The following is a 24,325-nucleotide window of genomic DNA, read 5'->3' as shown; positions in this document are numbered from 1 at the left end:
CAAACACAGACAACTTGTGTAACAAAGAATTGTGTTTAACTCCAGTTAAAGCTTTGGTGAGGATGTCTGCCAACTGTAAATCTGTGGATATGTGATGAAGTGTGATTAACCCCTGATGAAGCTTAGTCCTTACAAAATGGCAATCAATCTCAATATGTTTTGTTCTTTCATGAAAAACTGGGTTCTTGGCAATGTGAACTGCTGCTTGGCTGTCACAATGAACATGTATTGGTAGAGAACACGCACATTCAACTCATTCAGCAACCTCTCAAACCATACTAGCTCTCCCACAACCTGTCTTATTGCCCTGTATTCAGCTTCAGCAGATGACAGTGATATTGTTGCCTGCTTCTTGGATTTCCAGCTGATAGGACTATCTCCCATAAGAACTAGGTAACCACTAACAGATCTCCTTGATTCAGGGCAAGCAGCCCAATCAGAATCACAGTATGCACTCACAGTAAGATTACCCTTGTTTGAAATAAAAATACCCATAGTTGGATCTTGTTTCAAGTACCTGAGTACATGGTAGGCTGCTTTCAAATGTGGTTCCTTGGGTGATTGCATGAACTGACTCAGATGTTGTACACTATAGGATATGTCCATTCTAGTGTTAGTTAGGAAGTTGAGTTTTCCAATCAACTTCCTATATTGAGAAGGTTCACTCAACAACTCACCATCAGTGGCCTTCAATTTTTCAGTGGAATCAAGTGGTGATGAAGTAATTTTGCAACTCAACAAATCAAAATCTTTCAGAAAATCAGAAGTGAACTTCCTTTGAGAAACAATAACACCATCATCTCTATACAATATTTCCAGGACTAAGAAGTAATGTAGTTTCCCCAAGTCCTTTATTTTGAATTGGTCATGCAGGAAACACTTTAAGGAATTGATTTCATCAACATTATTCCCAGTCATGATTATATCATCCACGTATGTAGCAACAAATACCAAGGAACTCCCCTTCTTCTTGTAGAACAAGGAATAGTCACTGTCTGAATACTGATATCCCCTTGAACACAGACTGTCTGCTAGCTTCTCATACCATTGCCTACTTTCCTGCTTTAGCCCATACAAAGATTTCTTTAATTTGCACACCATGTTATCACATCTTGTTGTAAGACCTTGTGGAGGTACCATGTAAACTTCCTCATGTAAATCACTATGCAAAAATGCATTATTCACATCTAGTTGATACAGGTTCCAACCTTTCTTAACAGCCAATGAGATCAGTGTTCTAACAGTAGTCATCTTCACCACAAGTGAAAATGTCTCAGTGTAATCTACTCCAGCTTGTTGTGTATAGCCTTTTACTACTAGCCTTGCCTTAAACCTTTCTATACTTCCATCAGCCTTGTGCTTTATTTTGTATACCCATTTACAACCAATAGCCCTTTTTCCATCAAGTGACATGACCATTTCCCAAGTATCATTAGCATGTAAGGCTTCAAATTCATCTGTCATGGCTTGTGCCAAGCAGGGTGCAATATTGCCTCTTCAAAGGTATTAGGTTCACATTCATGTGAAATAGTTGTGACTAGCTGCTGGCTATCAGAACAAAGACTATTGAAGCATACATGGTTATTGTGAGAGACAAAAGTATTGAGGGAATGTAATTTAGGTAGAGTATATGTATAATCCTTTAGATAACTAGGAGTATTTATTGTTTTGGAAGTTCTTCTAGGTTCTTGTGTTGTAGAATCAGCAGATGTTGTTTCATGTATGTTAGCGATATTGGTTACTTGATTTTCAGTGACTTCATGTGGTGTAAGATTGTCCAGCATTTCATCAGTAGCAAATATGTTTGTTTTTCCAGGCATACAAGGCATGTTAGCAGAATGAGTAAGCATCTTTAAGACAGAACTAAAACTAGAGTCATCATCAGGAACATGAACAAAAGGAAACATTCTTTCATGAAAAACAACATCTCTGGATGTATGAACTTTCCTTGTAGCTAGATTTAAGACTTTGTATCCTTTTGTATTGAATGGATAACCAACAAAAATATGAGGAATGGCTCTTGGTTCAAATTTATCCTTGTGAGTCTTTAAAACAATTGGAAAACAAGGACAACCAAAACTCTTTAGATGAGAATAGGTAGGCTGTTTAAGGTATAATATCTCATATGGAGATTTGTTTTGAAGAAGTTTAGTTGGCAATCTGTTTATTATGTATGTGGCAGTCAAAACACACTCTCCCCAGTATCTCAAAGGTAACTTTGATTGAAACAACAGTGCTCTTGCTGTTTCAAGAAAGTACTTATGTTTCCTCTCTACCACCCCATTTTGTTGAGGTGTATATGGACAGGTCCTTTGATGTATAATGCCTTTGGTTTGAAATAAATGTACAACTTCAGATGAGGTAAATTCTAAACCATTGTCTGATCTTATGGTTTTCAACTTGGTTTGAAACTGGTTTTCTATGAGGGACACAAAAGCTTTGATGGTTTGAAGAGCATTACTTTTGCATCTTAGTAGTTGTGTCTAAGTGGACCTACTGTAGTCATCAACCATGTTAAGAAAATAATGGTAACCATCATGAGTAGGAATGTGATATGGTCCCCATAAATCAACATGTAGTAGTTCAAAAATTTTGGTAGTGATAGATGTACTTTCTGGAAATGGCATCCTAGTTTGCCTAGCCATAGGGCACATATTGCATGAAAAAGTTTGTTTAGGAGAAAAGTTTACAGGTATGGATGTTATATTCTTCATCTTTACAAAGGGTACATGTCCTAATCTAGCATGCCATAGAGGTTTATCATCATTGTATGTGTGACTAGAGATATCAGCAAATGAAAGACATTTATCATTAGAATGAGAAGAAGATAAAGTCTTACAATTTGCTTTATTTGCAGTAGAAATTTGAGACTGTCTTACAGAAGATACATTGTGAAACTTTGAAACAAGATGACAACTAGAGTGAGATGACTTTTTTTCAGCAGACTTGCAGCAATTGTGACACTTTTGACACAAGAAATATAGACCATTCTTGGCCTTACCAAGCTCCAGAGGGCTCTTCAGAGAAGGGCCCTGCAATAAGCAAGAAAATTTATCAAAACTGATGACTCCATTAAGTTGTAGTGCTAAACAATGAACAGAAATGAGATTAAACTTGAAGCTGGGTATAAATAACACTTTGCTTAGAGTTAACACTGGATTTAAACAAGCATCACCAACTTGAGTCACTTTAACCTTGTAACCATTTGGAAGTGATATTAAGAAAGGATATGGAAGTGTTCTAATATTTGTGAGAGTGGTTTTATCATAAGTCATATGATGTGATGCTCCTGAATCTGTTATCCAAGAGCCAGCAGTTAGCCTAACACATTCACAAGAAAGATCACCTATATCATTCATAAAGGAATAACAAGCAAGTATACCTGCCAAATTCACAGCCCCATTCATCATGCTGTTTGAATTATCAGAATTAAAACCTCCAGTTTGTACATTTCCCAAGATGTTGAGTAATTGTTCATAGTGATCTTTGGATAGGTTTATTGGCATCTGCTTTCCCATTTGAGGCTCTTCCTCAGATTGTTGTGCATTCATATCAGAAGTACACATGTTTGCTGCAGGACTTGTTCTTTTTCCCTTTTGAAACTTTGGATTGGATGGATATCCATGAAGTTTATAACATCTATCTCTCGTGTGTCCTGATTTCTTGCAATAGTCACATACTAAGGTAGACCTATTGATACTTGAATTCCCTCTAGACATATTGTTACCAGAACTGGATCCAGCCCCTTTAGATGAACTATAATCTATTCTAAATCCTTTGTAACCTGCATTATTATGGTATTGTCCATAAGCATTGAGAGAAGTAGAATCCAACGCTGTATGATTATGAGGCTTTACTTCTCTTTGCTTTTCTTCTTGGCATAGAATAGCAAAAGCTTGAGCCATGCTAGGAAGAGTGTTCATCATGAGAATACTACCTCTAACACTAGTATACATTTCATTTAACCCCATCAAAAAATGTATCAATCTTCTGTCTTGCTCAGCCTTTTGTAGTTTTGTTTTACCTCCACAAGAACACACACATGTGCATTGAGAATTAATGTCATCTGTGCTCATCTCCTCCCACAGCTTTTTCATTGTTGTGTAGTACTTAGTGATGTCTAAAGTACCTTGAACAATCTCATTTATCTCCTTCTGTAACTGATACAATTTACATCCATTTGTTTGATCATATCTTTCCTCTAATATTGCCCATAACTCCTTGGTATTATTCACATATTGCAGGCTATCACGCAACTCTCGAGACAAAGAATTCAAGATCCAAGATGTGACCATATCATCACATCTTTCCCACTGCATGAAGCTAGGATCAGTAGATATAGGCTTCACGATTGCTCCATTAATAAAACCTATTTTACTTTTAACTGATAATGCTCTGAGGACTGCTCTCCTCCAAGATCTGCAACCAGTACCATCGAAGACTCCAGGTAACAATGATGATCCTGCATTCTCTAAAGGATAAGGGTAAAAGGGACTGGAAAAATCCAAACGAGATGTAGTTGAACTAGAAGCAACATCTCCAACTTGAGTGCCAGTCATTGTGTTTCTGTGAGAGATCTAACACAAAAAAAAATCTAGAACTTGCTAAGATATGAATGTGTTTCCTCGATCAGAAAGAAAGAAGAAGAAACCAAAAAGAATTCACAATACAACCTCTCAATCAATCAATCGAATCAGTTGATAACAACAACAAAATGGCTCACAATTCAACTTCGAAACAGGACCAATTAGACACCAATGCTTTGATACCATGAAGAGATTAACACCATCGATTTAACTCCATTGATGATCTTCTACTTGAGCTTGAAAGCTTTAACTTGAAAGCTTTAACTTGAGAGCAGATTGTGAGAAGAAGAAGTGTATATTGCATTGATTGTGAATTGATTAAAATGAATACAATATGAGCCTATATATAACCTTGATGAATAGCACAATTAACTTCTAACTAACTATTGGAAACTAACAACTTGTAACTAAGAACTTGTAACTTTGTAACTAACTATTAACTAAAACTACTGATTTGTTACTAAAGGAAAGTTAATGGTATTGATATTATATTCTCATCATTTGTATCACATAAAATTGTAGGAAATAAGAACAAAATATTAGTGAGAAAAGAGCTATCTCGCGAAGAGTTTTTCAAACTCAATGTTTTTTTTGTTCTTACTTGCTTGAGTCAATGTTTGTGACATGAACACTTGGGGCATGTCAATTACAAAACCTTGTAAGAAAAACTGATAAACTTAGAAGTTTGTCCTAATTTTGAGTACAATAAATAAAAATATCAAGTTTTTGTGGAATCTAAGTATGTTGAGCATTCTTATAAATCTGTTGAAAGGAATTCTAATCCCTTACAATTGATTTACACTGACATTGATGATATGAAGTTAACATCATCTCATGGTGGGAAAAAGTATTTGTTACTTTTATTGAGAATTGCATCAGAAATGACTATGTCTATTTGCTAAATGGTAAGGATGAAGCAATAGAAATGTCTAGGCAATGTAATACCGAAATTGAAAATCAGTGTAGAAAAATATATAATAAGTGATAAGAATGGATAGTATAAATCTCATTGTGCAGAAATATTTTTGGAAAGTTAAATATCAAACTACTGTCATATCAATAAACAATATTGAAAGTTAATTGATCTTCTTCAAGAAATAAACCTTTTGGTTGAAAATGAATCTTTAGAAGGAAAAATACCAGTTGATGGAACTGTTGAAAAATATAAAGCAAGACTTTGTGTCAAAGGATTTAGAAAAAAAATTAAGATTTTGATCTTGTCGATATATATATGCTCGTTAGTAATTAGAATTACATCCATTCGGATGCAAAAATTATTAATGTGGTATATGACCTCCAAATTCATCAAATGATGTGAAAAGAACTTTCTTAAATGTAGAATTGGAGGAAGAAATTTACATGGAACAACCCGAGGGTTTTGTGGTACCTGGTAATAAAAGAAAGTATGTGAACTTGTTAAGTCACATTATGGAAGCATAAAAACAATGACATAATTCAATCAAACCATGTCGGCAAATGGATTGAAGAATGATGGAAGTCATAAATGTGTTCACATCAAAATCATAAGGTCATTGTTTGTTTGTATATTTGTTATATGTTGATCATCAATAGAGACACTAATGACATAAATGCTACTAAATGTATGCTATAAAGCAAGTGGAATAAAAAATTATTAGAGTTGCTAATGCGATCTTAGATATAAGAATTCGTAGAACTCCATAATGTTTAGCATTTTCATGGTCTCATTTTATTGAAAAGGTACTTAACTAGTTCAAATATTTGAATGTCAATATTGTCAAGTGTCCAATAAATGTGAGCTTTGCATTTCAAAAGAGTGAAAACAAAAGTGACTCACAATTGGATTGTTCTATAGTTTTGGGAAGCACGATGTATATCATATAATGTGTGCGATCAGATATAGCATTTGTTATTTTAAACTGAGTCGATTCACAAGTGATCCCAAATAAATTCATTAGATGACAATAAATAGAGTTTTGAAGTATTTAAAATAATACTTAAAACTATGTCTTGCATTATAACAATATTCTACAATATTGAAAGATATGGTGATGCAAATTGAATCATCGGAAGAATGAAGTAAAATTCACGAGTGGAGATGTATTTACTATTGGTAGAGGAGCAGTCTCTTAGAAATATTTCAAAAGAGACAAGTATCGCTAGATCTACAATGATCTTTGAGCTAGGTTCTCTAGATAAGGTCGGTGAATAAGTTAAAAGACTCCGAAATTTCTTGATAGATATTCAATTTTGGCCCAAACCATTGGCATTAGTATGCATACACTTTCACAGTCAATATGCAATAGGTAGGGCATGGAGCATGACGTATAACGGAAAGTCTCGTCATATACGACATAGACATGATACTGTTAGAAAACTACTCTAGTGGAATTATCAGAATTGACTATGTAAAGTTAAAGGATAATGTGTCAGATCCACTTACAAAAAATCCTAACTAGAGAGAAAGTTAAAAGATCATCTAAGGGAATGAATTTACGGCTTAGGACAAGTCATCATGGCGGTAACTCTATCTAGCAGACTGGAGATCCCAAGAGCTAGATTCAAGGAGAAAAATAAAGTTGTGAATGACGGTTCGGCATTATCAATAAACTCAATCCATTCTCAAGATGAAGACAATGCTTAGGGACAAGGATACAACATTAAGGCTTGTTAATAAGTTAATAAAGTTTAATAGTTTTAATGATTTGCTAAGTTTTACAGAGTTGACCAAATAGTGTATCTACGCGATAATACGGTTAGAAATCACCTATGTGAGTGTGAAGTGTAAGCCACTTCAAAGAAGATGATTGTCAAAAGCCTATCTCTCTATACTCTCATGAAACCAGGAGGTGTTCATGGATAAAACGAACACAACCGTAAGAACCATAGATGGTAAAGGGTTAATTGTGTGACATATGATTGTCTAGGTATACATCAAAGTTCGACGGTTCAAAGATATCGCATCTACCGATTGACCGAGTATATCCGACGTATGTTCACTACGGAAAGTCCAAGGGGAAACCTACTTATCCAGATGCAATTAATTCTTGCTTGTAAAGTACACATACTTGTTCGTTTCTTTGTCTTCGAGTCATTCCCCATTCATGCGCGGGATTGTTGGATTTTAAAAAAGGTGTGAATGGAAAAAGAAGAGTTGCGACTTTTATGAAGAGTTGTGACTTTTATGAAATGTTGCGACTTTGATGAAAAGTTACAATTTTTATGAAAAGTTGTGACTTTTATGGAAAGTTGTGACTTTTATGAAAGATGACGACCATTCTGAAAGATTGTGACTTTTCCAAAGGTTTGTGACCTTTCCAGTAAGGCACAATAAGAACTTTTTCGCACCACCCTTTGTTTTCTATAAATTGAGGGATTTCCTCTCATTTTAATATAGAATTCATGGACTTCTTCTTCAACTACTAAATCTAGTATTCTAAGTGTACTTTGCTGCCGTTGAGTGGTTCGCTGACACCAGAGTTTTTGGTATCTATACTCTAGTGATTGAGATCATTTTACCCTGGGAGGTCATATTCCAAATCAAACCTCGGATACTAGAGGGGAATAATTTCCTTAAGCGAAAATTGTGAATTCAGTGGAGTTGATCTTTTTCCTATTAAAAATTTTCAGATTCTGGTACGTGTTTTACAAACTTTAGATTTGTGAATTAATTTCAGTTCTTCTCTTCTTTTGTTCTTCACTGGTTCTTTAAACTTGGTAACTTCGTGTTTCTGCAAAGTTTGTTGGAATCGGTAAGATTCTTTAGACACATATTAACAACAATTCTTCTTTAAGAAAAATATTTCGTATATTTTTTTTTAAAATCTGTTTCTGATTCTAGTTTTGCTACTAGTTTTAATTTTCTAGTTGTGAAAATGTTATTAAACTTTATTTTCTTACAAAGATGTTCAAAGTTTTGTTCTAAATTTGTTTGGAATACAAGATGAACAACAATTCTAATACCATCATTCTACAGTACAGACAACTAAAACACATTTAGTTCACTTGAATGTAAAAATTAACTATATAGTTTTGCTAAGCTATTCTTTTTCAATCCTATTTCTTAATTAATTGGTGGCAAGGCAATTGGACAATAGAAAATAAGACATCCAAGAAAAAATAACATTGAACTCATATTATATGGAATTTCCTTTTTATTATTAATGCTAGCGTACAGGTTCATTCATGACATTTGCGCATATATAAAAACAAATGTATCCTTATACCATTGAATCAATTGGGTTAAAATAGAATGACAAGATGGAACAGGATTACAACAATGTGAGTGCAAGCTGTCAACCATGTACCTGGATGCAGTGAGGCCGGCGCTGTGGGCGCAACGTCAAAGACTGCATAGAAAATTTTGAGTTTTTTTTAGAGAAGAAGGTTTTGAGGAAGTTGCTGAGTCGAAGTAGAAAGAAACAGAACATAGGGAGGAGATTGATAAAACCTCATCCTAGATGGTTCTTGGAGACTTGGGTCGACATTCTGCTGACACTACAATCACAACAGAGGAGAGCATTCAAAAGCATTCAAATCTATGTTGTTATGAAAGAAGGTGTTAAGGAGATGTTATTGGGAAGATACATAGAGGAGATTCATAAGGCATCATACCTGAATGTTTGGTAGAGATGTCGGGCGGTTTTCTGCGCAACGATAACGACATGATAGGAGAACTTTCAAATTCAGTCGAGGAAGGTACTGAAGGAAATATTGTTTGGAAGGAGCATGAAGAACATCGACGATTTACACAAATTTAAAGGCAACGTGTGCAAACTAAAAAATCCTGTCGAAGAAGTTGTTGTACGAAAGTTGTTTTGGAAAATGGAGGAAGATTCTGTGAAGAACCAAGAGGCTTTCATTGCTTATGTTAGGAAGAGTTACGTTGCATATGAAGGTGGCATTATGGGAGGAGGGGAAAGGTATTTTTGGGAACAAGTTAAAATAAAAGGGAATTATTTTATGTGGTTGTGCCACTTCACCGGGTTGAGGGTTTTCATATATATATATATATATATATGAAGAATCAAATGGTGTTTGATCAAGAAAAAATGTTATTATTGGAAGTTGAGGAGTGGAGCAGGGTGGAGGAGCAGGTGTTAAGGCAAAAGTCTAGAGCTACTTGGATAAAATGTGGGAAAGCTAATTCTAAGTATTTCCATGCTTGATCGAAGATAAGATGTAGTCGTATTATCATTTTCTATTTACACTGATAATAATACCAACCTTACAGATCCTAGAGCAATTGAAGATGAATTTATTGGGGTATTCACTGGACTACGGATGCTAGCAATAGTAATTTGCCTGAAGGGCCTAAAATACTGTTAAAGTATTTGAAACGATATAAAAATATCTTTCATCTACGTATTGAGTCCAAAATGCAATTAATAAACCAATTCTAATATAAAAATCACTCCAAACACTATTAAAACACGAAGAAATCATAGTTTCCTAAAACTGACATCCAAAATTGTTCAGTCCAAATTCAAGCCCCAATTAAATTTAGGTTGAACCGCTTGTTTATGAGGTCACTTTTAATATGAATCTCTTTCAAGCTTGAATTCGAATTTATGATTAAATGTAAAGAAGTAGTACATCCCAAATAACTCATGCACTTTTTTAAGATATAATTTTATAAATATTTATGATTTATTTAAATATCAACACTTTAATATATTAATTTTTTTAAAAATTTATCTATTAAGTAACATCATATAATTGACATAGATGTATAATTAAGATAACATAATCAGACTTTTAAGTTTATCGGTAAGTTTTATGTAGACACATCAATTATAATATATTTTGAATGAGGACTCGGATACACATATGATAATGTACTTCTATAGACATTTTCGCCTCAAATTTTTAGAAACACTCATTGACACTACCTTTCTTGTTGTTGCATTAGTAATGTGGTGCGTTTCTTAATTGGCGGGGTTTAATTAATAATGGGTGGGTAGTGAATGTGTTTATAAATAATATTAATAAGTTAAACTATAATAAATAGTTGAGCGCTACGTACTTTAAAAAATATTTAAACAATTTAAATTTAAAACCGTTGAATAAGTGGTAAATTTTAAACTCAAAGATGAATGACAAGGGTATTTTGAACCCAATAGATGGTTGAGAAGCGTATTTTGAAGCCAATAAATGGATGGAGGGTAATTTTATATCATTTCTAATACTTTAAGAGCATTTTAGGCTTTTTTCCGTTGTTTAAATGTTGAGGTGGTAAAGACAGGAGTGTGTTTGACTCTACAACAACAGTATCTGATCAAAGAGGTAACACATGAAGAAATTATTGAAGCTATCAAGACATTGCCAAAAGAAAAAGCTCCTGGAGTGGATGGTTTTCTATTGAGTTCTTCACAGGCAATTGGGATATAGTCAAATTAAAGGAGAAGTATTGAAAGCTGTTCAACAATTCTCATTACTGGTACTCTCCTACCTGTTATAAATACAACAACCATAAAATTATTTCCTAAAGTTCCTTCCTCTACAAAGGTTAAAGACTACATACCCATTGCATGCTGCACTTCGTTGTATAAAATCATCTCAACGGTCCTTACAGGAATATTAAAGAATGTGATAGCAGGGCTGGTTGGGAGATCTCAATTTGCATTTAATGAAGGTAGAATTATTTTGGATTATGTGTTATTTAGCCAAGAAATATTCAGAAGTTATGATTTCCCCGAGATGTGTTCTTAAAATAGATATAAGGAAAACTTATGACTCACTTTAATGAAGCTTATTGAAGCAATTGTTGATTGAGATTGGTTCCTTGCTAAATTCATTTCATGAACTATGACTTGTGTGAATGGAGGATTGACTAACCCTTTTCAAGCTAAGAGGGGATTAAGACAAGGGTACCCTATATCACCCTATCTCTTTGTATTATCCTTGGAGTATCTCGGAAGAGAATTACAACCACTCACAAAGAATGGAGACTTCAATTACCATCGATGATGCAGAAGACTGGAGGGTGTACATGTTTGCTTTACTGATGACCTACTAATGTATTATAGAGTTGATCTTATTTCTGTTAGGCTTTTGAATGAAGCTTTCATGAAATTATCTAGAGCTTCAGGATTACAGGCAAATACAAACAAGAGTTCCTTGTATATGGCTGAAGTTGCTGATCATATCAAGCAGGAATTTCTGGATGAACTCGACTACATTGAGGGCAACTGTCCCCTTAGGGGTTCCCTTAGCATCAAAGAATCTTAGTATCAACCAGTTTATGCTATTAATTGAGAAAATCACTGCCAAAGTGACTTGCTTGTCAACAAAATTATTATCCTATGACGGAAGAGTCCAATTGATAGAGTCAGTCATATTGGAGTCCAAGCCTATTGGGCACAAGTTTTTGTACTTCCTAAGAAGGTAATAAAGACTATAGAACAAATTTGTAGGACCTTCACATGGACAAGGGTAGTAACTATCTCCAAGAAAGCCTTAGTATCATGGGAAACAATGTGCAAACCACAAGCTGCAGATGGACTGAATATAATTGATCTGAAGTTGTGGAATAAGGCTGTAATACTCAAACAATTGTGGAATATAGCTAGGAGAAAAGAATGCATATGGATTCAATGTGTTTATATTTATTTTATATATAAAAAAAGGAGATCCAAACTGTTACCATACCTACTGTTGCTTCATGAGTTGTGAGGAAAAATTCGGGTACAAGAGATATGTTAATCAAAACACAAGCTGGGCAGGGTGATTTGGTGATGGAGTTTGCAAAGGCACAGAACGAAGGGAAGTTTTCTACTAAGAAGATGTATGCTTACATCATGCCTACTTTCCCAAGAGTAGAATGAAAGAGTATTACTTTGCAGCATGGATTACATCCTAGATTCAAATTTATTTTGTTGAGGCTGTGCAGAAAAGATCAGAAACAGTTGAAAGACTTGAAAAGTTTGGAATCCATATGCCACCAGATTGTGTGTTATGTGGTAACACAAAGAAAACTTCTGAACATGTTTACTATGAATGTCAGATGACAAGGATATTATGGGGACAAAGTTAACTGTGTAATTGTTTAGGGATTCAAAGAAGTATTCAAGACTGGAAAACAGAGATAGCTTGTATCAATAACGTTGCTAAAAAGAATGCAGCAGCTTCTAAGAACAAGACTAGTGTTTTTGTGATGATTGTCTACATCATTTGGAGAGAAAGGAACAAGATCAGATTACAGCGAGGGAGATTATTTGTGGAAAAGATCCTCAGAAAGATTGTAATGCATATTCATTTAATAGGACAACACTAGACAAAATGGGAACCTATACTACAACCTCTAAATAGTTTTTTTTCCCAATATATTAGATTAGTCTTGTAAATTGATTTCTGTATGAGTAGGATGAAAGAAGGTTAGATAGAGACGCAACTAGTCCCATAATTGTGTTGATTTGTAATGTTCCTTTTTTTGGTTATAAATGAAAATCCAAGTTAACCAAAAAATGATTGATCCGATTTAATTAAATCATTCTTATCGAAATGATTTTTTTGTTAGTTGAGTTTATAATTCTTCTCATTCCCGTTCTATCAAATTTGAATTAATTGAAATCAATTTAAATTTGATGGAATCTAAATCAAAGGACCTGATCCTTTGGATCTTCAATTGGAGCCCATTTGTAGATTTAACCCGGACCAACCACCTCATACCCGACCTAATTCCCCTTTAAACCCATACTATTCTCTCTTCCTCACTCTCAATAATCCTACACACTACCCAGTCTCTCTAATTTCTCAAAAAGACCGTACAATACACTCTTACACGTCCCTCTTTTCACTTTCCTTCTTCTCCAAAATATTCAAGTCGAGTACCCTAAAGCTCTAACCAAACGAACCCGTTTCTTAATTTGATCTTCGTACGAATCATACAACATGTTGGGAACGAGCCCTTTGTAACAAGAGTAAGACCATTATCACCTAGATTATTGAAGACAAAAGAAAAGAATAGACAAAAGAAGTAGAGAGTAGAGAGAGATGATATATTTCGATAATTTTTTGTATTTCTTGTTGATAGTACTAACGGATATAAGTAAATGAAAGATACTATCATACGATGACACCTGTCTGCTTTTCATAACAAAATTTAGGACCGAAAAGAAATTACTAAGTGTGACTATTAAAACTATTAAGGGACTAAAATAATTTATTGAAAACATAATAAACTAAGGCACAAAAAGACAATTGTGACACTCCTTCCTCCTAGAAATTAGTCTATCCTTAAAGAATCTTCAAACTCAGGAATCGTGATATGAAAAAGTGATAATCTTCCCAAGTGGCTTCTTCGTTGGCCTTGAACTAAAACTTGCATAGAAGCTATATTTTCCTTCTTGACAATTCCTCTATCTAGAATCAGAACTGGCTCAACTAAAGGTTGGCCTCCTTAAGAGCAAATGGGAGAGTCTATAGCCGGAACGACATGTTTTCCCACTTTGCTTTGTAGTTTGGAAATATGCAAGAATGGATGTATTTTAGCTGTGGAAGGTAAACCTAGCTTATAGGTTACTGGTCCAATCTTCTAAATCACTTGATAAGGACCATAAAATTTAGGTGATAATTTCAAATTCCTCCTCAGAGCTATAGATGTCTATCCATATGGTTGTCAGTTTAGGAATACCTAGCCACCTACTTCAAACTCTCTTTCACTCCTCTTTTTATCAGCACACGTCTTCATTCTATTTTGAGCCTTTGTGAGATTTTACTTCAATGTATTAGCCATGATCCCTGTTATCTAAAGTACTGGTCAACAACATCAACACTTAAGTGAAATTAACTCAAAAGACAACTATAGAGGTTCATAACCATATTCCACTGTAAAATGATCTATTTTGAGGGACCTGTGATAGTTGCTGTTGTACCCAAATTCTAGATATCCATTTGTTCCAATCATTTAGCTTATGTCCCGTCATACATCTGAGATAATTCTCCAAACATCTATTCAACCATTCAGTTTGTCCATCAGTTTGTGAATGATAGACAGAACTGTAAAGTAATTGCACCTGCAGGACTTTGAACAATTCCTTCCAAAAATAACTTAAGAACAATTTATCTCCGTCAGTGACTATACTTTTAGGTAACCCATGCATGAATATTCTAGCTACTTCGAAAGCAGAAAAAGGATGAGACATTGCAATGAAGTGTACTTATTTGCTAAACCTATCTACTAACACTAAAATAGAGTCCTTTCCCTCTAATTTTTGGCGGAACTTCTATGAAATCCATGGAGATGTGTTCCCATACTATATTAGGCACATGTAGTGGTTGAATTAAACTAGGATAGGCTACTTGTTCATTCTTATATCTTTGGCAGATGTCACATTCTTGGACGAAAACTTTTACTTGATTAATCACGGCAGGCCAATAAAACACAACTTTCATCCTCTGATATGTAGCTCACACTCCAGAATGACCTCCAAGCCCAGAGTTGTGAATTATGCAAATAGTTGTTGCCTCAACTGACCATGGTTTCCTACCCAAACCTTCCCCTTGTACCTCAATTGTTGTTGAAGATGGAGAAGAGAAAAGATAAAAGAAGAAGAGAGTAGCCAAAAAAAAAAGATATTTTGAGAATTTTATGTATTTGTCATTGAAAGTATTAACATATATAAGTGAATGACAGATACAATCATAAGATGAGACCTTTATGCTTTTATTAATATAATTTAGGACTGAAAAGGAAAGTATGACTAAGTAAAACTTAAGGGACTAAAACAATTTATTGAAAACATAAATAAACGAAGTCACTAACAGACATTTGTGATACCTTTGTACCCGCAAGGCTGCCAAAAGTTTCACAAAGGTGTGGTCCATAATTTTTCCTTTTCCTTTTTCCCATTTTTGTTCAAATGGTACGAGTTCGTATGCTACCTAGTTGGAAGTCCTTATCTACCCGAGGGTTTTGAAAGTCCAGTTCTCTCACATCAAAATACTTCCCAAATTTGGAGATTTTTGGTGCTATAAAAACACCCTCCCTCACTCTTTTTTAGACTTTAGAGTATCCTGAAAAGGTTTCGGAATTCTGTTAGGTTGTGTAGCTTGATTAATATTTAATGTACTGTCATATATTAATGTTTATTCTTCATTTATTTTCTGTAAACTAAAATACTCTTAATTATTAATATATATACCACCGCCGTGAAAGTTTACTCACGGGGTGTTAACACGAAATATTGATTTCTCTCTAGATCTCTCATCTCTTTCTCTTGAAAGTTTTTTTTTATGTTCTTAATTCATCAAGTGTGTGTGGATTCGATCCTGACAAATTCAGGGTCCAATACTTTAGTGTTTTGTGTCTATTTCAAGTTAAGAAGAGGTGGAATCGTCCCTGAAAAATTAGTTGTTTCGGCTTGCTGGGCTACACGAGGTAATCTGCTGCCTCTACCGTTATTTATGTTTTCATTTTTGTCCTACTTGTATGTTATTAGATAGAGTTCAGGTTTTTTATAGTTAGTTTTCTTAATTATTTTCCTCCTTCGACTAGATTTAATCTTTCCAATGTGAAATTGCTATATTTTATTAATCTCAGTTATTAGTATAAAAATATGAATGTCCTGTTTTATTTTTAGTGCTTAAAATCATTTTCCATTTAAATTTCAACCATGTTTTAATTACTGTGCTAGTTACTATAAAGCTATGTCTGGAAAGGATGGAATGGTCTATTATTGATTACTTGGTTTTTGTTGTTAGTTCATTAGTTTAGAGGGAATCGTCTGTTTTAGGCCTGAAAATAGTTGAAAAGCTTTTCATAATCTCCATTTCCTTATCTAATCCTTTATGTGTTTAAACTTTTATTTACATATTTGTATTGGATTATACAAAAGTATGAATGGAAAATGAAGAGTTGCGATTTTTATGAAGAGTTGTGACTTTTATGAAATGTTGCGACTTTTATGAAAAGTTGTGACTTTTATGAAGAGTTGCGACTTTTATGAAAAGTTGTAACTTTAATGGAAAGTTGTGACTTTCATGAAAGGTGACGACCTTTTTGAAAGATTGTGACTTTTCCAAAGGTTTGTGACCTTTCCGATAAGGCACAATAAGAACTTTTTCGCACTATCCTTTGTTTTCTATAAATTGAGAGATTTCCTCTCATTTTAAATAGATTTTATGGATTTCTTCTTCAACTATTAAATCTAGTATTCTAAGTGTACTTTACTGCTATTGAGTGGTTCGCTGACACCGGAGTTTTCGGTTTCTATACTCTGGTGATTGAGATCATTTTATCCCGGGAGATCATATTCCAAATCAAATCTCAGATAATAGAGGGGAATAATTTTCTTAAGGGGACATTGTGAATTCAGTGGACTTGATTTTTTTCGTATTAAAAAATTTCAGATTCTGGTACGTGTTTTACAAACTTTAGATTTGTGAATTAATTCAGTTCTTCTATTCTTTTGTTCTTCACTGATTCATTAAACTTGGTAACTTCGTGTTTCTACAAAGTTTGTTGGAATCAGTAAGATTCTTTAGATACATATTAACAACAATTCTTCTTTAAGAAAAAATTTTTGTATATATTTTTTTAAAATCTCTTTCTGATTCTAATTTCGCAACTAGTTTTAATTTTGTAGTTGTGAAAATGTTCTTAAACTTTGTTTTCTTACAAAGATGTTCAAAGTTTTGTTCTAAGTATGTTTGGAATACAAGATGAACAACAATCTTAAGAAAATTATATACTGTTAGTATTTTTTTTGTATTCTACTGATTGAGAGAATCTGATCATGGAAGTAGAAGATAAATGCATTACTTCTCCATAATTCGTTGCTTTATTTTAGCAAAGTCGAAGTGAGAATGTAACAAATTTTTTTTATGGTATTCCGTTTAAAGATTACCATGTAACCTTCTTATTAAATTATCTAAGGAGGAAAATAGTTTCTAAGAGTAATCATCTTTGATTTTTTTTAATTATTATTATGTGTATCTTTGAAAAAAGATTTACAAATCATATGTTGTAAAATGAATTTTATTATTATGTGTATCTTTGAAAAAAGATTTGCAAATCATATGTTTGCAAAAATGAGAGATGCATATTTTTGTTTGATAAAATAGTATGTCAAATTGTTATAGTTGGAAGACTATTTGATAAGAAAAACATTTCTATGTGATAAAGAATATGTGTTATTCTGTTTGGAGAAAAAAAAACTTTTGTAGTTTTGTACTACATGAGAAATGTTAGTATTCTGATTTTCGTAGATTAAAATTTTTTGTGGTTTTATACTCTGGATAAATTGGACTATGCAATTGGTTTGAAGAATACAAAAACTTCACATAATAAGTCAGTGTCAGTGACTTAGAATTTGTGATTGTGTGTCTCTATGGAATAAACTTTTACATTGTGTAAACGTTGTCAAAGAGAATTGCAACACTATAATTCTTTCGTAGAATAATGTTTCCAACATTAAAATATGTGGAAAAACTATTTTCAAATACTTAATTTTTTTTTTTGAGATCACATTTGAAATGTGGGGGTTATTTGCTTATGATTAGACTTGGTGTCTAATTTAACTTTGGAACAAAAGATATGAAATTTAGTGATACTTTTGTATTATGTTATACCCAGAAAATTCTTGGAGTATATTTTGTATTGTGATTGTTGAGTTTCTCTATTACTAGTATATAGTGTGACTAGTATGAAACATCCAAATTATATATTGTCTTTATTGAATCCTATGAAACTTTGTTCATAGGTAGTTCTATAACAATCACATTGAAAGTTATGAAAATGTCCTTCTGAAAAGGATATTTGACAATCTAAAAAATGTTTGAATCGCACAAAATTGTAAGAAATAGGAACAAAATATTAGTGAGGAAAAAGCTACCTTGCGAAGAGCTTTTCAAACTCAATGTTTTTATTGATCAACTTAGAAGTTTTGCCTAACTTTGAGTGCAATAAATAAAAATGTCAAGTTTTTGTGGAATCTAAGTACGTTGAGCATTCTTATAAATCTGTTGAAAGGAATTCTAATCCCTTAGAATTGATTTACACTGACATTGATGATATGAAGTTAACACCATCTCATGGTGGGAAAAAGTATTTGCTACTTTTATTGAGAATTGCATTAGAAATGCATGTCTATTTGCTAAATGGTAAGGATGAAGCAATAGAAATGTGTAGACAATGTGATATCAAAGTTGAAAATCAGTGTGAAAAATATATAAGAAGTGATTAGAATGGAGTATAAATCTCATTGTGCAGAAATATGTTTGGAAAGTGAAATATCAAACTACTGCCATATTCACCTCAATCTAATGAAAAACTGAACGTTGAAATGGATGCGTTATTTATAAGTTCGGATTTACACAAAACTTGTGTGGAGGAACTATTCTTACTGCAAAAGGGATCAACAAAAAGTTTTGTCCTTTTAGAAAGAAAGCGATTTTGTTTGATCAGAATACAATCTTTTCCATATGAAAAATGGAAAGAAAGGAAATCCAACTTGAAATATTTCAAAGTGTGGGGGTATCTAGTCAAAGTCCAAGATCCTATTCCTAAAAGAATTAAAATAGGACGTATGACTGTGGATTCTAAAATTAGACTTGAGTAGTCTAGAGAAGGACATTTACTTCCTTCGAATATAATTTTGTAACATTTTCTGTGTCTTCTGTAGACTCATTCTTTGGAAAGATAGTGTCAATAAACAATATTGAAAGTTAATTGATCTTCTTCAAGAAAATAAACCTTTCGGTTCAAAATGAATCTTTAGAAGGAAAAATAACAGTTGATGGAACTGTTGAAAAATATAAAGCAAGACTTTGTGTCAAAGACTTTAGAAAAAAAATAAGATTTTGATCTTGTCGATATATATACTCGTTAGTAATTAGAATTACATCCATTCGGATGCAAAAAATTATTACTGTGGTATCAAATGAATGTGAAAAGAACTTTCTTAAATGTAGAATTGGAGGATGAAATTTACATAGAACAACCCGAGGGTTTTGTGGTACTTGATAAATAAAAGAATGTATGTGAACTTGTTAAGCACCAAAACAATGACATAATTCAATCAAACCATGTCGACAAATGGATTGAAGAATGATGGAAGTGATAAATGTGTTCACATTAAAATCATAAGGTCATTGTTTGTTTGTATATTGGTGATATGTTGATCATCAATAGAGACACTAATGACATAAATGCTACTAAACGTATGCTATAAAGTAAGTGGAATGAAAATTATTGGAGTTGCTAATGCGATCTTAGATATAAGAATTCGTAGAACTCCATAATGTTTAGCATTTTCACGGTCTCATTGCATTGAAAAGGTACTTAACTAGTCCAAATATTTGAATGTCAATATTGTCAAGTGTCCAATAAATGTGAGCTTTGCATTTTAAAAGAGTGAAACAAAAGTGACTCACAATTGGATTGTGCTAGATTTTTGGGAAGCATGATGCATATCATATAGTGTGTGTGATCAGATATAACATTAACTATTTTAAACTGAGTCCGTTCACAAGTGATCCCAAATAAATTCATTAGATGACAATAAATAGAATTTTGGAGTATTTAAAATAATACTTAAAACTATGTCTTGCATTATAACAATATCCAATAATATTGAAAGATATAGTGATGCAAATTGAATCATCAGAATAATGAAGTAAAATTCACGAGTGGATATGTATTTACTATTGGTAGAGGAGCTGTCTCTTATAAATATTTCAGAAGAGACATGTATGTCTAGCTCCACAATGATCATTGAGTTAGGTGCTCTAGATAAGATCGGTGAATAAGTTCAAAGACTCCGGAATTTCTTGATAGATATTCTATTTTGGCCCAAACCATTGGCATTAGTACGCATACACTTTCACAGTCAAGATGCAATAGGTAAGGCACGGAGCATGACGTATAACGGAAAGTCTCGTCATATACGGCATAGACATGATACTGTTAGAAAACTACTCTCGAGTGGAATTATCAGAATTGACTATGTAAAGTCAAAGGATAATGTGTCAGATCCACTTACAAAAAGGCCTAACTAGAGAGAAAGTTAAAAGATCATCTATGAGAATAAATTTACGGCTTAGGACAAGTCATCATGGCGGTAACTCTATCTAGCAGACTGGAGATACCAAGAGCTAGATTCAAGGAGAAAAACAAAGTTGTGAATGACGGTTCGACATTGTCAATAAACTCAATCCATTCTCATGATGAAGACAATGCTCAGGGACAAGGATACAACATTAAGACTTGTTAATGAGTTAATAAAGCTTAATGGTTTTAATGATTTGCTAAGTTTGGCAGAGTTGACCAAATAGTGTATCTACGCAATAACACGGTTAGAAATCACCTATGTGAGTGTGAAGTGTAAGCCGCTTCAAAGAAGATGACTGTCAAAAGCCCATATCTCTATACACTCATGAAACAAGGAGGTGTTCATGGCTAAATAAGAACCATAAATGGTAAAGGGTGAATTGTGTGACATATGGTTGTCTAGGTATATTCCAAAGTTAGACGGTTCAAAGATATCACATCTACCGATTGACCGAGTATATCCGACATATGTTCACTACGGAAAGTGTCCAAGGGGAAACCTACTTATCCAGATGCAATTAATTCTTGCTTGTAATGTACATATACTTGTCCGTTTCTTTGTCTTCGAGTCAATCCCCATTCATGCGGGGGATTGTTGGATTATAAAAATGTGTGAATGGAAAATGAAGAGTTGCGACTTTTTTGAAGAGTTGTGACTTTTATGAAATGTTGCGACTTTTATGAAAAGTTGTGACTTTTATGAAAAGTTGTGACTTTAATGGAAAATTGTGACTTTTATGAAAGGTGACGACCTTTCTGAAAGATTGTGGCTTTTTCAAAGGTTTGTGACCTTTCTGGTAAGGCACAATAAGAACCTTTTTGCACTATCCTTTGTTTTCTATAAATTGAGGGATTTCCTATCATTTTAAATAGATTTTATGGACTTTTTCTTCAACTACTAAATCTAGTATTTTAAGTGTACTTTACTGTTGTTGAGTGGTTCGCTGACACCGGAGTTTTTGGTATCTATACTTTGGTGATTGAGATCATTTTACACTAGGAGGTTATATTCCAAATCAAAGCTCGGATACTAGAGGGGAATAATTTCCTTAAGGGGACACTGTGAATTCAGTGGACTTGATCTTCTTCCTATTAAAAAATTTTAGATTCTGGTACGTGTTTTACAAACTTTAGATTTGTGAATTAATTTCAGTTCTTCTATTCTTTTGTTCTTCACTGGTTCATTAAACTTGATAACTTCGTATTTCTGCAAAGTTTGTTGGAATCAAAAGATTCTTTAGACACATATTAACAACAATTCTTTTTAAGAAAAATATTTCGTATATTTTTTTAAAATCTGTTTCTGATTCTAGTTTCGCAACTAGTTTTAATTTTCTAGTTGTGAAAATGTTCTTAAACTTTGTTTTCTTACAAAGATGTTCAAAGTTTTGTTCTAAGTATGTTTGAAATACAAGATGAATAACAATTTGTCCATATGTGTTTGAATCTCTGCTTATTGGAAGAGTACTACGAATTTTGCTAATATGTATATTCTGCCCAGTTCATAGAATTTGCTTAACGTTTTTCTATATGTTTGTAAAGCATAAAGCCTTTTATCCTAGCACCTCTATGTGGGTATATGATCCCGCAATCTTCCGTGTGTTAATTTTTGTGTATTTTTTTAGTCTAAAGTTTGTTTCTTGTATAGTATAGAACATAAGTTCCCGTCCCTTCCCTGCTAACCTCTATGGTTTCTTAAGATTTAAATATGGTTTCTAGTTATTTGCTTTTCTTTACCATCTTTTAGACTAATTCAGAAATTCATTTATGCTGAAAACCTGCGAAATATATGAAACTCTCTCTCTTTTGTCTTCGATAGAGCTTAATTTTCACTAATTTAGATAATATTCGTCTGTTAGAGAATACCAGATGCCGGATTTATTTTGAGTAGGTATTAGTTGCTAATTCTCTCTTTTTCTGAACATATTTAGGCATATTCTCTATCTTTAAACGAGTTTGAATATTTTACGGAAGCTCGACATATGGTTAATTTCTTTTCCCTGGTTGTTTATATGAATTAAGTAACAATTAGTTTCTCTTTTATACTCTTCTAGTTAACTGTCTTAAGCGTTGAAGCATTTTATCATGTTCTTGCTTCATGTTTCAACTAGTTTAAGGTTAAGATTGCTTATTTAAACTCTATTATGTAAGTTCTTCCTATTTACTTATCAATGATCTTTATATGATATGAATTCGACTTCAAGTATGGTGTTAATCTTTTCCTTTTATCACTGCTTTACCTACTCTTCTTTGGAAATTATTTTCGTTAATCTTCTTTACCTAGCTTCTTTCCATTCTATAACTGGTGTTTCTATTTGTGTACTATAAAATGATACCTTAGAGTTCTCCGTTAATCTTTTCATTAACTTAAATGGAGATTGCTCAAGTCTATGTCCATTTAAAATCGACAGTTTTTTTAATTAATATGTCAGGAATTCTGGATGTTTGCCTTGTTTGATAGCAAAATGTATTGTTATTTAGATATGGTTGCTTGTATAAGATATCTGCTTACCATTTCTCTCTTTTGCGCATGAACCATCCGGCTTGAGTCCACTTGGACTCCCCATCTCTTGCATCCTCCTCTCTCTGAGTCAACCTTCTCTAAGCTGATTGATAGGAAAACTAATATTACGGGTTAAAATCCAAATAACCATCAGCAACAGCAGCTCAAAAGGCTGAAATGAGAGTATTCAAACCAAATGGGCAGAAGTCTGAAAATGGTAGCAGCAGCAAGGAGCGTTTAAGCCAAGGGCCTAGATTCTTTTTATTAACTTTTGCTATTCTGTTTCCTTTTCTTATTATATTTTAAAAATGCTAACTTATAAACTTTTAATCAACTTAGGTGAATCCTCAGACGGAGAGATCTTTATTTTGAAACTATTATTTCGCTATTTTAATTCACTCAAGTTCATCCTAATAAAGGTTTCTTGTTGTTGGGTATGTAGCAAGAGTTAATAGGAAATGGAGGAAAGATAAAAAGTGAGGAACTTGGAAAGTTGGAAACTTGAAGAGTTAAAAACTTGAAAAGGTCTCTTATGTTTTAGTGAAAAAACATTTGTCCCTCATCAGTGGTGGAAAGAAAAATATGGAGAGTTTAAATATAGAAATACTCCTATTAATTGTTAAAAGAGCTTAAAAGAGTGAACCCTCTCGCGCCGTCGCCGTCGCTCTGGCTCTGACTCTAGAAAATGATCGAGAGATTATTTTTTGGACAAAGTTTGTTTTAATTAATTAAATTAAATTAGATGGTCAAAATGTTTCAATTAATTAGTTAATGGACTGACCCGATCGGATCCGCACACGACCTATTTTATTTTAATTCTTTCATGTTTTATTTGAATTTCCCACCGTTGGAAGTGACTATTATGAAAGGTTGCAACTTTCAGGAACAACCATGACCGTTTGGAAGAATGCAACTTTCATGAATGATCGTGTGGATTCTTAAAGAGTTGCAACCTTTCAGAACCAGTTTCTCTCGCCTATAAATACATTGATTCTTTATATTTTTTTTCCTTACAAATTTTTCTGATTTCTTCTTCTTCTTCTTCTGCACAAAGTTTTTTAGTGTACTTTACTGTTTCTAAGTGGTTGGATGACATAAGAGTTTTGGGTATCAAAATGCCGATGATTGAGATTATTCTATCCTGGGAGGATATGTTCCAAATCAAACCTCGGATATTAGAGAGGAATAATTTCCTTAAGGATACAG

General features: G+C 33.3%; 1 protein-coding gene and 1 long non-coding RNA gene across 2 annotated transcripts; both read right to left on the bottom strand.

The window, feature by feature from the left end:
* Positions 1 to 1,460: 1,460 nt before the first annotated feature.
* LOC138344048 (uncharacterized) lies at positions 1,461 to 4,559 on the bottom strand. The gene is made up of 4 exons (XM_069294702.1): positions 3,383 to 4,559; positions 3,180 to 3,295; positions 2,880 to 3,032; positions 1,461 to 2,045 (listed from the first exon to the last, which is right to left on the bottom strand). The coding sequence occupies exons 1-4, from the start codon at positions 4,557 to 4,559 to the stop codon at positions 1,461 to 1,463; spliced, it is 2,031 nt and encodes a 676-aa protein (XP_069150803.1).
* Positions 4,560 to 8,679: 4,120 nt separating this feature from the next.
* LOC104646667 (uncharacterized) lies at positions 8,680 to 10,148 on the bottom strand. Its single transcript, XR_740829.4, has 3 exons — positions 9,180 to 10,148; positions 9,016 to 9,062; positions 8,680 to 8,914 (listed from the first exon to the last, which is right to left on the bottom strand). It is a non-coding gene; the product is annotated as an uncharacterized lncRNA (long non-coding RNA).
* Between the last annotated feature and the right edge of the window lie 14,177 nt (positions 10,149 to 24,325).

Source organism: Solanum lycopersicum, chromosome 1 (assembly GCF_036512215.1).
Source record: "Solanum lycopersicum chromosome 1, SLM_r2.1".
In the NCBI taxonomy this organism is placed as follows: Eukaryota; Viridiplantae; Streptophyta; class Magnoliopsida; order Solanales; family Solanaceae; genus Solanum; species Solanum lycopersicum.
Note: the sequence above shows the minus strand (reverse complement) of the source record. Positions and strands in the feature narration are given on the sequence as shown.